Genomic DNA, 12,687 nt, shown 5'->3' with positions numbered 1-12,687 from the left:
GAAGGTTGCTTTTCCTTGCATTGTGAGGTCTCTTCCTACATACCCTTGAGACTTTGCTACCAACAGCTGTAGAAGACAATTAAGTTCTTAATAAATCGCATATGGTGGTGGAGCCACAAAGTTCAGGCGGGCACAGGTAATACGTGAGCATCACTGCAAACTGGTTTTTCCATATTGTCTGGAGGAGCACAGCATCGCTAGTGTGGGGGAAGCAAATACATGAGGTCAGGCTGTTTGTCAACACAGTCCAGTGTATATTTATGGCATTCACAGATACATCTAATACACCATTTGATCTCACTGTCAGAATCACTCATTCAAGGATCCTGGCCCTGTCCCCAACATCTTCCCATATTTGAGGCCTCTGAACGTAGGTCTTGAAGAAAAGACGTATGGTCCAATCTCCTCATGACAACAATTTGCCGGTCCAACCAGGGCCTGATCTCTGGAAAGTGTTATTTTCGTGTGAACCGAGCACAACAGAAATAGAAGGCATTTGTCTTTCTCAGGGAAGGTCTAAGGCAGGACTGAGTAACACACAGGACTGAGATACTCTTTTGAAGAACTTCCAGTACCATCAAGCTTCCCTGATGCAGAGAGATTTCACTCGGACTCTCAGCCAAGTATATTTACCCCTCTGGGTTCTAAGCTGGGTTTTTATCAATCTAGGTGTGAGCTGAGTACCTAAACTCCACTCAGATTTGGCAGAGGTCTGCTGAATGTTGCCAGTGAAGCTTAGGCAGAAATTCATTTCATCCTAGTGTACACTTTCCAGTAACTGTAATGAAAAGCCCCCTCATTTCCACTTACAGCAGTAAAGTTTGTAGGGCCTTGACACCTGATTCAGGCAGCTACTTTAGAAGATAACTGATATCAGGAACGTACTATGGTCAGTGGAAAGAAATTGTCATTTTTAGAAGGTGATTCATCCATTCATAAAAGCGAATACCCCCCCAACTCAATTGCATTATCTTACAATGTTTTGTGTTACTTCAGATAAATTAAGCAAAGGACAAAGTTAAGATGGATTTGTGTCCCAGTTGAAAGTGTTCTAAAGACAATTTTGCTTTTGTGAAAGATATTCTCCTATTTTAATAATTACATACTTTCAAAATTTTCAAGTTTTAATTAGAAAATTAAAACAGGAAATAAAACATTTTCACTGAAAATTTTCAAAAAAATTAATAGTTGTGTTTTGATACATAGTTATTATTCTGCTGTTCATCTTTGCTGTTTCTGACTGCTCCTCTGTTCAGTTTTTAAATTTTGAATGTTTTCCTTAGATTTTTTTTCCTAAAAGTTTTACAATGTTACGTTAAATATAAAAATTAACCCATGTGAATAGCAAAGGGGACTGATTACAGTTAGGTGTCTAAGTCTAAGCTTGATATATGGGTTTCATTTGTATCCAAAGGAAGATCTGGATGTCCCAGGTTTCCCATCTTTGTATAAGATACATAGAGAGGAAATTTCATATTACAAACCCTATGGAAATGTTTTGTTCTATTGCCATGTATCTCTTCGTTATTCTCTAGCTGTAGAAATTACGTATATACATAAAAGTATATATACACTCCCTAAACTTCCGCGGTAGCAATCTAGTTTATTTTTTTTATAATTCTTTCTTGTCATGTTGATGCTGCTTTTTTCTGTTGTCTGCTTCTCCTGTCTTCTCCCTATTCTCTGTTACTTTGGCCTTGACAAAATAATCGGTGCTATGCAGTGGTTATACTTCTCTCTTTTTCCTTAAGGCTGTTGTGTTTCTCCTGTATCCCCAGTCTCTCTAAAGCTCCTTTTTTGCTTATGGCTCTTCAAGAAGTGACTGTTTCCCATAACTGACAAAATAGCCAATACTGCTTAGCAGAGAGGTAGATATTAAATCTTTCATATTGATGAAGTTATCTCAGAGGTAGTCAGGTAGTCCTTATTGTGTAAGGAGACACTTTTGAAAGACACATATCTCAAGAGTGATCCCTGGCCCTTGAGCAATGTAACACTCTAAATTTGCATGTCTTTCTATTGCGCCTGGTAGGAGTGCCTATGGTAGTTTTGAGGCTGCAATGCCAGTTGAAATACTGTTGGAAAAGTTTTTTATGTTAAAGGAAGTAATCCCACTACAGCATCATCCCTGAAGCCAACAGTGATCAATCCCTGGAGTGAAATATTCTTCATTTTCTCCTTAGAGGGAATTAATTTACTCAACCAAAGGCAGTCAATGTACTTGAAATATGAACAGGGGATAAGGAACAATGACTGAACTAAGACACTGTAGATGTATCTTAGGTGTATAAAAGAGTGTTGTCCAGTCCTAGTATTGTCAATGGGAAAATGTGGGTTACCCTTCAGACTGATTCAGAAACTGGATGGCCAACTGTGACAGGTGGTAAAAATTACCTCTCCCTTTCTATTTGTTCTTCCCTTCAGATCGTACTGAATATCATTCCTTCACTGTATCTCCACTTCCTTGTCTCATCTAGGACATGGTTTCTGACAACAGGACTTTGGTAACTGAATTCATCATCCTAGGATTTCCCAATGCCAGGGAAGTCGAGCTGCTTCTCTTTGCTGCCTTCTTTCTGATGTATGTACTGACCTTCACAGAGAATGTGGCCATCATCTTGGTCATTGGCATGGACTACCGCCTTCATACTCCAATGTATTTTTTTATCACCAATCTCTCCTTCCTAGACATTGGCTACACTACTGTGACAGTACCTAAGATGCTGGCTAACATTGCTATTCAGTCACAGACCATCTCTGTCACTGGCTGCTTCACACAGTTGTACATCTTCTTCTTCCTTGGCTCAGCTGAATGCTTCCTACTGACTACCATGGCCTATGATCGCTACCTGGCCATTTGCAATCCATTGCATTACACTACCATTATGGATTGCAGAGCTTGTTTATGGCTTGCTCTGGGGTGTTGGTTGGGTGGTTTCCTTGCACCTGCCCTTCCCACTGCCTTCATCTTCCGCCTGCCTTTCTGTGGTTCCAACATCATCAACCACTTCTTCTGTGACTCACCACCTTTGCTGGAGCTCTCGTGCCAAGGTGTCTTTGAAATTGAAGTCATCAACTTTGTGGTGGGCACGACAGTACTAATGAGCTCCTTTATCCTCACCATGATCTCCTACATATTCATTTTGGCCACCATCTTGCACATACCCACAGCTGAAGGACGCAGCAAAGCTTTCTCTACCTGTGCCTCCCATCTGACCATTGTCACCATCTTCTATGGGACCACCATGTTCATGTACATTCGCACCAAGACCATCCAGACTTTTGATTTTAACAAGATTGTCTCTGTCTTTTACTCTGTGGTTACCCCAGTTCTGAACCCTGTCATCTATAGCCTAAGGAACAATGACATCAAGCAAGGCATGAGAAAAGTAATTCTGAAGCAAAAGGACACTTCATTCATGTAAGATTGGCTTGAGGAGTAGTATGTGAAACTAGCTACTTTGAAAACCATTTTTTTCTCCACATCAGTGAGGAACCAAACATCCTGTATATGAAGTTTCATCAGAGGAATTTGAATTCAAAATTTCATTTCAGCTTCTTCGCTCTTCAGAGAAGATATTAATCTCATCTCTTTTTAGTCATCTAGAAGTTAGTTGTCTACATCTAAGCTAGTCATCCAGGCTCCCACAGTGAAGATGAACCAGCACCTTGAAAGAGTAACTTACCACACCTTTAGATTAGTGTCACTAATCTCTTCTCATAAGGGTTACCTCTGCAGCCTCCCTGCTACCAAAACCTTGATGTGTAAATCCAATTCAGTAGCTTTTTACAGCAGTACCATATATTTATGCATGAACACATCAACTTTTCTAGTGATAGCTATACTCCTGCAATTATAGTTAAAAGTTTATGTAGAAAAATAAATAAGAAACTCTCAAGAATGGATATAAAGCAATCAGAAATAGTAACAACAAGTCACTAAAAGCCAGCTCCCTTTATGGTTAATGAAGAAAGAGAGCCAGTCCTACAATACAGTTAATCTCATCCTAAGATAGATCATCACATTTGATGAGAATGGTGGTGTCCTAGAACTACTTATTTCTCTGCACAGACTCTAAGTGGAGAATTGATGAAGCTCTAGTGGAGATGTCTCAAGCTTTGTGGTTTTGTGGTAGCTACACACGTCTTCCAGTAAACTGTGGGGTAGATGTGAAAGTCAGTTTAAGAATCAATATATGTTGCCTGCCTGCTAAGTCACAATTTCCAAAACTTCCAATGGGATTTGCATTCTTCATTTACATTATAATGCAGAAACCATGGAAACTACCTGCATAGCTATAAATATCTTAGAAGATGGTCATCTCAAGATGGGGAAGGATATCCTATTTATAACTGTTCCAGTTTCTGATCTATGTGTATAGTTTTCTTTTAACATTTAACGGCAATTTGCAGACAACTCCAGAGAGCACTTCATCCCTTGCTTTGATTGACATTCAAAATGGGTAGGAGGAGTCATTGTTTAGAGGTGTTTATTTTTCTCTACATCCTTCAAGTTAGGTCATTAAATCTGAGTTCTTGGTAATCTGCTTCAAGTGATTTGCATCCCCCTTTTGCAGAAGACTGAGGGAAAAAAGGGGATTGTGATATTTTGTTTGAAATTTTCCATTAGTTACATGCTCATTGTGCCTGAAATTTGGTGCTTTCTCCCTAAAAGCCTTTGATAATATTTTGACAAAAGCCCACATCTCTGTAATGTTTCATAAATTCTTTTTGTCATGCCCCCTTCAGATTCCACCTTCTCCAACCCCAAATCATGTCAGTGAATTAAGTATAGACATCTCTTCTTGGGCTTTTCTTAGGCTAAGGGGTCAATGGCTATCTTCTTCCTGGAAAACTTAAGGGCAGCAATCAAATCAGTAGGTTTTGCTGACATCCTCTTTTTACAGTGGGGATTTGGACACCGTTTCCAGCTGAAATGCATACCAAGATCATTGAGACCTTTTAGAAACACCTCAGGTATCACAAATTCAGTAGAATAATGTCTGCTATGGAAAGCACTTCTCTCTCCCAGCCTCTTCCACAATACCTCAGTAAAAGAGGTATTGCTCATCAGGAAGGTAGCGATCAACAGAAAAGGTCAGGATGCGTAAGGTGTCCAGTTCCCCCACAGACCACATATACCAGAACAGCACCAGGGATTAACTGAAGCATTTATTGAAGTGATATTGCTGGATTGCTCCGTAGGTTGTGGACCTGCAGATTAATGTGATTTTTTTTTTTTTAATTAACAGAATTCACCAAATCAGCGGGATGTCATTACCTAAATCTCTTAGATTCCCTTGAAAATCCTAGAAGTGCTTTCAGAATAATTTTTATTGCAAACAAACCAGTAATAAAAGCAGTGGGCTGAAGTTTGATGCCGCTGAATCCAGTCAGCGGTTTTGGCTTCTGTAATTTGAGAGTTCAATGGAAATAAGGAGAGCTAGAGTCCTCCCTCTGTGCAGCCTTGATTTCCATAAATGACTTTTGATTTGGGGGTTATGCTGTGTGGAGTTTCTTCCCCACCATATTGAGACACTTAAAATCAGAAGTCACTTTTGAAACTTCTGGGGGTGAAGGTATTCAAAATCCCATTATTTACCAATAACAGTATATCTTTAATGGAATTTTCAATTTGGTGTCTGAATAAAAGGATAAAAATAATTGTTATTATTTTCTTGCTATTGTGTTATAAATTGTATTGTACTTTGCATTTTCAATGTTTCAATGAAACTTTAATGATGATGATAAAACAATAATAATCGTAATCCTAAAAAGTTTTGTCTAGTCTGGAAGTAATTTCAATATTTTATCTAATAATTCAGAAACTCTTCTGCTTCACACTTTGCTCTATTTCAGTTAAAAAAGAAAAAAGAAACCTGCACAATTCATCCTATCTCCACATATACACAAAAGCTGATCAAATGATTCACACTCCTAGAGTAGTTTTTTTGTGCGTGGACTACAGTATGACTCCAGAGGACTAGTAGAAACCAAACAGTTTAAACTGTGTCTGTCTACAGTTGGGTGTAATTATTGGGGAATTTTCATGATGCAGCTGCCCAAAGGTGGCCCCTGAGCGTGGGCTCCTGAGTGCTCCCATTCCAGGATGGCTGCAAGAGAGTGCTGAGGCTTTCTTATCTCATCACAAAGGGAAACTTCCCTCCCTTACAGGGAACCTTACAGTTTAACCCCTTCTGGGGCTGGGCCTTCTTGCCCTCCATAGCAGATCATTCCTTGGTGACAAATTACTGATTTTGACTCTATGAATTTGAAAATTATGACATAAGTAAGAAGGAGTTTAGCTTGAATAAAATTCCAATCAAGCAAAAAATTCTGTGTGTCCAGACAGTATTACAGTATTTTTTATAAACCACACATGTATTTCTCAAAACAACTAAAATACATTATGCTGGTCCCAGTGGAGAAAAAGAAGTATGACTTTTTCTGCCTAATTCTCCATACAATTATTTATCTGACCATTTGCTTACCTTCTCTGAATAGAAGAATCCACTGTTTTGCAAAACACATTGCCAACCACTGAGACAGAGGGAGAGGAACAGTGCTTCTGGTTTGGTAGATACCTTTTTAGGTCAGAACAGAAGAAAAAGAGAAGCACGGTTATGCCTGAGAAGGCAATGAAGCACTGACAAGCACAACAGTGGACTGTCCAACAAAGTCAGGGACAACAGGAATGAAAAATATGGCAAGGAAAAAAACCACTAGGGTAAAAAAAAGGAGAGAGTGTTTACCTTCACTAACATCCTCTTATCTGGATGAAGATGACAATATCGGAAATAAGCAACATGGAAAATATCACAATGAGGTGCAGTCCGCCATAGAGACCATCAGCATTTCAAGGGTGTATGTCAGTGCAGACCAGTTTGATGACTTGTGGGAAGTCACAAAAGAAATTATCCAGCAAATTGGGACCACAAAACGCAAAGGGAAGAAGCAGCCCGATCCGTACAACAGTGATACAATCCTCCTAGTTACAGTCCTACTACCAGCCACACACACTCCTTGGCTCATCATAGCACAGTATGTCAAGGGCGCATAGATGACCACATATCAGCCAGCAGACATCACGAAAAGCACAAAGACTTGAGCACCACCCAACAAATGGAAGAAGAACATTTCAAGTATACAGTCACTGAATGAGATAATCTTGCGTTGGAAAAGAAGACCTGACAAGAACACAGGAGTACTGATGAATGAGTGAGTGACTGATAACTATGAAAACCATATTTGCTAGAAAGAAGTACTTAGGGCTATGGAGCCAACGGTTTTTGATTACTGTGATGATGATGGTTGCATTTGCCATACATATTTCTACATAGATGATGAAGAAGAAAATGTAAAGCAATTGCTGAATACCAACTTTTTGAGTGAATTCCAGGAGAACAAATTCAGTCATAGTGATTGTGATATTCTGGTCCTCCATTACTTCAGTTCTAAATGCACACATAGAGTTAACAGCATTCAAAACAGGCTGAAAAATGCCACATGGACTGACTAGGCAGAAGTTGTCTCCAGCACCATGATGTCTTCTGACTTAAACGTGAAAAATTATATGTGCTGCCTCTGTAATCTGGTAAAGACAGTGCAGGTAGCAATTTTCTAATTATAGTTACCTAAGCAAAAAATTCAGTTTCTGAACTAGTTATCTAAGCCCATTAAAGGTTAATTGAGAGTTATATTTCTTTATGGTTATCAGTCATAGGGATATGCTTCCCTCTAAAGTATCATTTTGTTCACTGAACAGATATCTAAGGGTATCTACCACTTACATCTATCTTTAAAGTAAGTCAAAGTAGATGAATTCCACTTCAGGTTCACACTTAGATAAAGTGTCTACAGGGAACAGAAGCTTTTAGGTTGAAGCAGAGTGGAGAAGGGTTAAGGCATGTACTTCCTACTGTCTCAATTCCAATCCATTTGATCTACATTTGCAGGCACCTGAGAAAGGTTTTGAATTGTCCTTTATAACAGGAACAATGCTGCTTATTGCAGAAAGCAATCCAATGACCTTATAATCTCTTCCTTTGGAAGGCATTATCTCACTCACTGCCTAATGAGGAGAGAGAGAGATAGAAAGAGAGAGAGATGACCTCCTAAGTGATGATGAGTTTGTTTGAACTTGAAGTGGAAGATATAAAAATAAAATGTCTGTCTCAGCTAGTCAGGATGATACACCCATTCTACTTCCTTGGGACATTTCAGATGCACTGGTGTACCCAAGACATTGATACAGGACTGGGAAATGTGTTGCAGAATGCATAGATGACAGGTGCCCCTGAAATAGCAACTCAAATAGCACAAGGCACTTGTATATGGGCAGCTGAACTCTGATCGGAGATTCTTCTGGAAAGCAATTATTTCCTCCTAGTCTAGATGCCACAAATCTCAGTTTAATCTCATCCTAGAAGTGCCTATATCTAAGGAGAGAAAAGCAAGTTTAGGATGACTAGCTCAAATGGAGATGCCTGGACTATGGACACCCTGGGTTACACGAATTGAATCCAGCTCTGACATTTACTTTAGACACTTAGCTTGGGAAGGAGTGAACTACCCTCTGCAGATTCCTGTGTCTCTATGCTATCCAAGAAGCCCACAAAGCTACCTCAGACCTTGAAGCCCAACATTTTGATATAGATGTAAAAATGTGAAATAAATATGTCCTTACCTGCCTAAATTAATTATGTTTGTCAAAGCCGCTGTCTGTAAGCCACTGAGGATGTAGTTGAGAAGTACCACCTTGGGAATGCTGAAGAAAAACATAACCAATTCCAAAAGAAGCAGCAGCTGGGAACTCACCTCTTAGCTATAAAATCATACACTGTGGTACTGAGCTCAGTCTGGTTCTTGAACATGCCAAGCTTCCTTGGGCCTATTGCCTTTTGTGGGTTCTGTCCCCTAATGAATAATTGAAAACATTGTATGGAGTTTTGTATCTGTTATTCATACATTACTGAACTGCATTTTTTTTAATCCAGATAAGTAAAGAAAATGAAATAAACAGATGTTTCTAGGAACACAGTAAGGACACAGAAGGGTCATAAGAACTTTGGACCATCCTCCAAAAACACTTCCAGACTTCCTGGGTTGTGTTTCAAGCAATATGCCTGAGACTTTTACACTAGGTAAAAGAGTTGGAGAATGACGGTTTAGGTCTATATGATTATGGTGGGATTCATATTGCCTACCTTTACACAGAGTAAGCATATCCATCTGGTTTAGTTCTTTGGACTCCCTTCACTGGGTTTCTCCTCCAGTAAGGACTCAGGACTCCTCAGCTATGCTAGTATATTAAACGGTGACAATGAGCTCTCCTGTACTCCACTACCTGTACAAGTACATGATCAGAACTCTCCTGTCAAGCTTTGTCTCTAACAAGCAGCACTGTCCCAGACTAATCTTGGGCATTGTTCAGGAGTTAACACAGGCCAGGGATAAGTCCCAAAAGGCATTAATACTCTAGTTAGAAACTACACTACTTTCTACTTAGAAAGGACTTGGGGTGCTGGTGGATGAGAAGCTCAACATGAGCCAGCAATGAGTGCTTGCACCCCAGAAAGCCAACCGCATCCTGGGCTGCATCAAAAGAAGCGTGGACAGCAGACCGAGGGAGGTGATTCTGCCCCTCTACTCTGCTCCAGTGAGACCCCACCTGCAGTACTGCGTCCAGCTCTGGAGTCCTCAGCACAAGAAGGACATGGACCTGTTGGAATGGGTCCAGCGGAGGGCCACGAAGATGATCAGAGGCCTGGAGAACCTCTGCTGTGAGAATAAGCTGAGAGAGTTGGGGGTGTTCAGCCTGGAGAAGAGAAGGCTCTTGAGAGACCTTATAGCAGCCTTCCAGTACCTGAAGGGGGGCCTACAGGAAGTATGGGGAGGGACGCTTTATTATTACACTATGACAGGACACAGGGTAACGATTTCAGACTGAAAGGGGGTAGATTTAGGTTAGATATTAGGAAGAAATTCTTTACTGTGAGGGTAGTGAGGCACTGGAACAGGTTGCCCAGGGAAGTTGTGGATGCTCCGTCCCTGGAGGTGTTCAAGACCAGGCTGGATGAGGCTTTGAGCAGCCTGGTCTGGTGGGAGGTGACCCTGCCCAGGGCAGGGGGGTTGGAACTAGATGATCTTTAAGGTCCCTTCCAACCCGAACCATTCTGCGATTCTATGATTTTATGATACACAGTTTAGTTATATGGATCTGAACAGACCATGCCAGCTGGCCTTAGCTGGGGAACACTTCTGGGGACTACTTAGTTTATCACTATATACATAGCTCTAATTCAAATCATCCTGGAATAGAAAGAATCCCTGCAAAGTCCCATTCATCGCTTTCATCACTGTCTTGTTTTTATTCTTTTTAAAATGAAAACCGTGAATCCCACTATTTAGAGAAGGAAGTCAGTCTCTTGGTAGTTGAAAAGCTGTCTCTTCAGCAGCTCATCCTCTCTTCTTGTTCATTTACACAGTGTGTCTGATGGGTGCCATGCTGACTCTCCTGATGAATAACAAATTCAGATCCCACATACCTGTAAGCAGAGAGATTTAGGGTGTATTTCATCCCTAAATTTAGAATACTAAACACATACATAAGCTTGAGTTAGTTGTCTGATTGCCTTATGGTAGAGGAAAGGTATGAAGAAAGCATTTCATCTAACCTGAGTCATTTCCATTGGAATGATATGGATCAGTTTTTAGAAGTGTTTCTTCTATACTTTGAACATCTCAGAAATACAGGCATATTTTGTTTTGTCCACCAAAGCTGGGATTATCTGAGGGAGTCGCTTTCATCTCTTTTAGTAGTCAATGTAGAAAAACAGACACTTACAGAAGAAAAGCTGGAGTGTCCTACTTTCAATGTTAACTTTAGGGTGTAGTGAATCACATCTATTGCTCTCCAGTGACTGTGTATGGGCGACAGGGGACCAATCCAGGTGTATGCATTTCCTTTATAGTTGTCTAAATTTTGTGAGATCAGTTGTGCTGTGGACATCTCGGAAAGGTTTCATCAGCCCAGACTGAGCATCCATGTTTGTCACTGACCACCAAGCCTTTCCAAAGTTACATGAGATTGCTTCGATTGCTTCTCATTACATTTAAGCCTCAGTCTAGGCATGGGAAAGATGAGGATGGTAGACAGGGATGCATTTTGGTCATGGAAAAGAATGGTTTAAAGACCCTGTCTCAAGACGCTACAGGGATCCTTGTGTCTTCTGCAGAGATCTTTAAAGAAATTTAAGGTCCCAACTATGCTGTATTTGAGCAGCTCAGAAAATAAAGAAATCTTCACGAAGTTAATATTCTGGAGTCCCCTCCGCTTCCTAGGCTTCCCATTGGAAGCCTTGCAACTGAAATATATGAAAGGTCACTGCTGTAGCAATAAAATAAAATGTACTGCTTTGTATGTTAACAAGGATAATTATCTGGGGTAGGAAGGTATGTCTGAAGTTGAGCCATCACTCTTGTACTGACCCACCAGAGTGACCACATGTGATTCAACTGATACAAGATAGGAGATATGAACAATACAACTAGATTATTGCACTAACAGAATCACAGAATAGTTGAAGTTTGGAGGCACCTCTGGAGATGGTCTAGTCCAACCTCCATGCTCAAAGCAGGGTCAGTTAGGACAGGTCCAGCTGGGTTTTGAATAACTGCAAAGGTAGAAACTCTCTGGTCGACCTGCTCCAGTGTCTCCTACTAAAAACCAAAACCAAAAAAAAAAAAAACCCACCAAGTTTTTCATATGTTCAGATGGAGCCTCCTGTGTTTCAGTTCGTGCTTATTGCCTCTTTTCCTGTCAGCAGGCTGTTAGGCCAAAAAAGCATCCCACACCCAGAGCAAAGCTGCAGTAGAGGACTGAGGGATGGAGGAGAGCAATGAGGCTCAGTATGAAAGTACGCTGCTCCCTTCAGCTTCTGTCACTACACTCAAAAGGGATGAAAGCATCAGATTGCACAGGCAGAGGCACATGGCATGGAAGATGAATCCCTCTCCTGCAATCACCTGCCCGGCCTTGACAACTTCCCTCACAACCAGGTGGGTTTTGCACGGATTTTGCACAGTAGCAAAAAGCCATAACTTTCTTCTCAGTAGCAGCCCGCAGACGCAAGGAAGGGGAGACACCTGTGTCCTGACTTTTTTCCAGGATAAGAGTGACTTTGATGCTGTTTTTTTGCCCCCCTCAGGCTTGAACACATTGGGGGATATTTTTGTTTGCTAAGACTGTATATTACTTTTTGTTCACTGGTTGTAAATCCATTTTATGTGTTTTATACACGAGGGATACTCATGTATATATTCTTCGTTTTCTTTGCCACTTTTAAAACTGGTTTTACCTGGTACATGAGGCTGCATTTCTTTAGTAAATAGCAATTGACCAATGGTGGTTCAAGCAAGGCCAATGCTAAAAAACAAGCCAGGTAATAATCACTGAGTCACTCTCCAAGCAGAATAAGACAAGTCCCGAGGCCTGCAGTGCTAACCCACTGAAGTTTCTTCAACTGTGCTGCTGTGCCAACCACTCCCCACATCAGGGCTTGCGGTATAATTGTGGTCTGCACAAAACTAGCTTGTCTGCCTGCAGGCAGGACCAATTAACTCTACATTGGAAATACTTATTTATGGATAATGAAGAACTGGCGTTTGGTTTCACACCACAGTAAA

General features: G+C 40.7%; 1 protein-coding gene across 1 annotated transcript; it reads left to right on the top strand.

Annotated features, from left to right (window-relative positions):
* The first annotated feature begins 2,480 nt into the window (after positions 1-2,480).
* LOC134524438 (olfactory receptor 6F1-like) lies at positions 2,481-5,304 on the top strand. The gene is made up of 2 exons (XM_063354479.1): positions 2,481-3,396; positions 5,285-5,304. The coding sequence occupies exons 1-2, from the start codon at positions 2,481-2,483 to the stop codon at positions 5,302-5,304; spliced, it is 936 nt and encodes a 311-aa protein (XP_063210549.1).
* Positions 5,305-12,687: the final 7,383 nt, after the last annotated feature.

Source organism: Chroicocephalus ridibundus, chromosome 17 (genome assembly GCF_963924245.1).
Source record: "Chroicocephalus ridibundus chromosome 17, bChrRid1.1, whole genome shotgun sequence".
NCBI classification, from domain to species: Eukaryota; Metazoa; Chordata; class Aves; order Charadriiformes; family Laridae; genus Chroicocephalus; species Chroicocephalus ridibundus.
The sequence above is the reverse complement of the archived record's forward strand: the minus strand, read 5'-3'. Positions and strand labels throughout refer to the sequence as shown.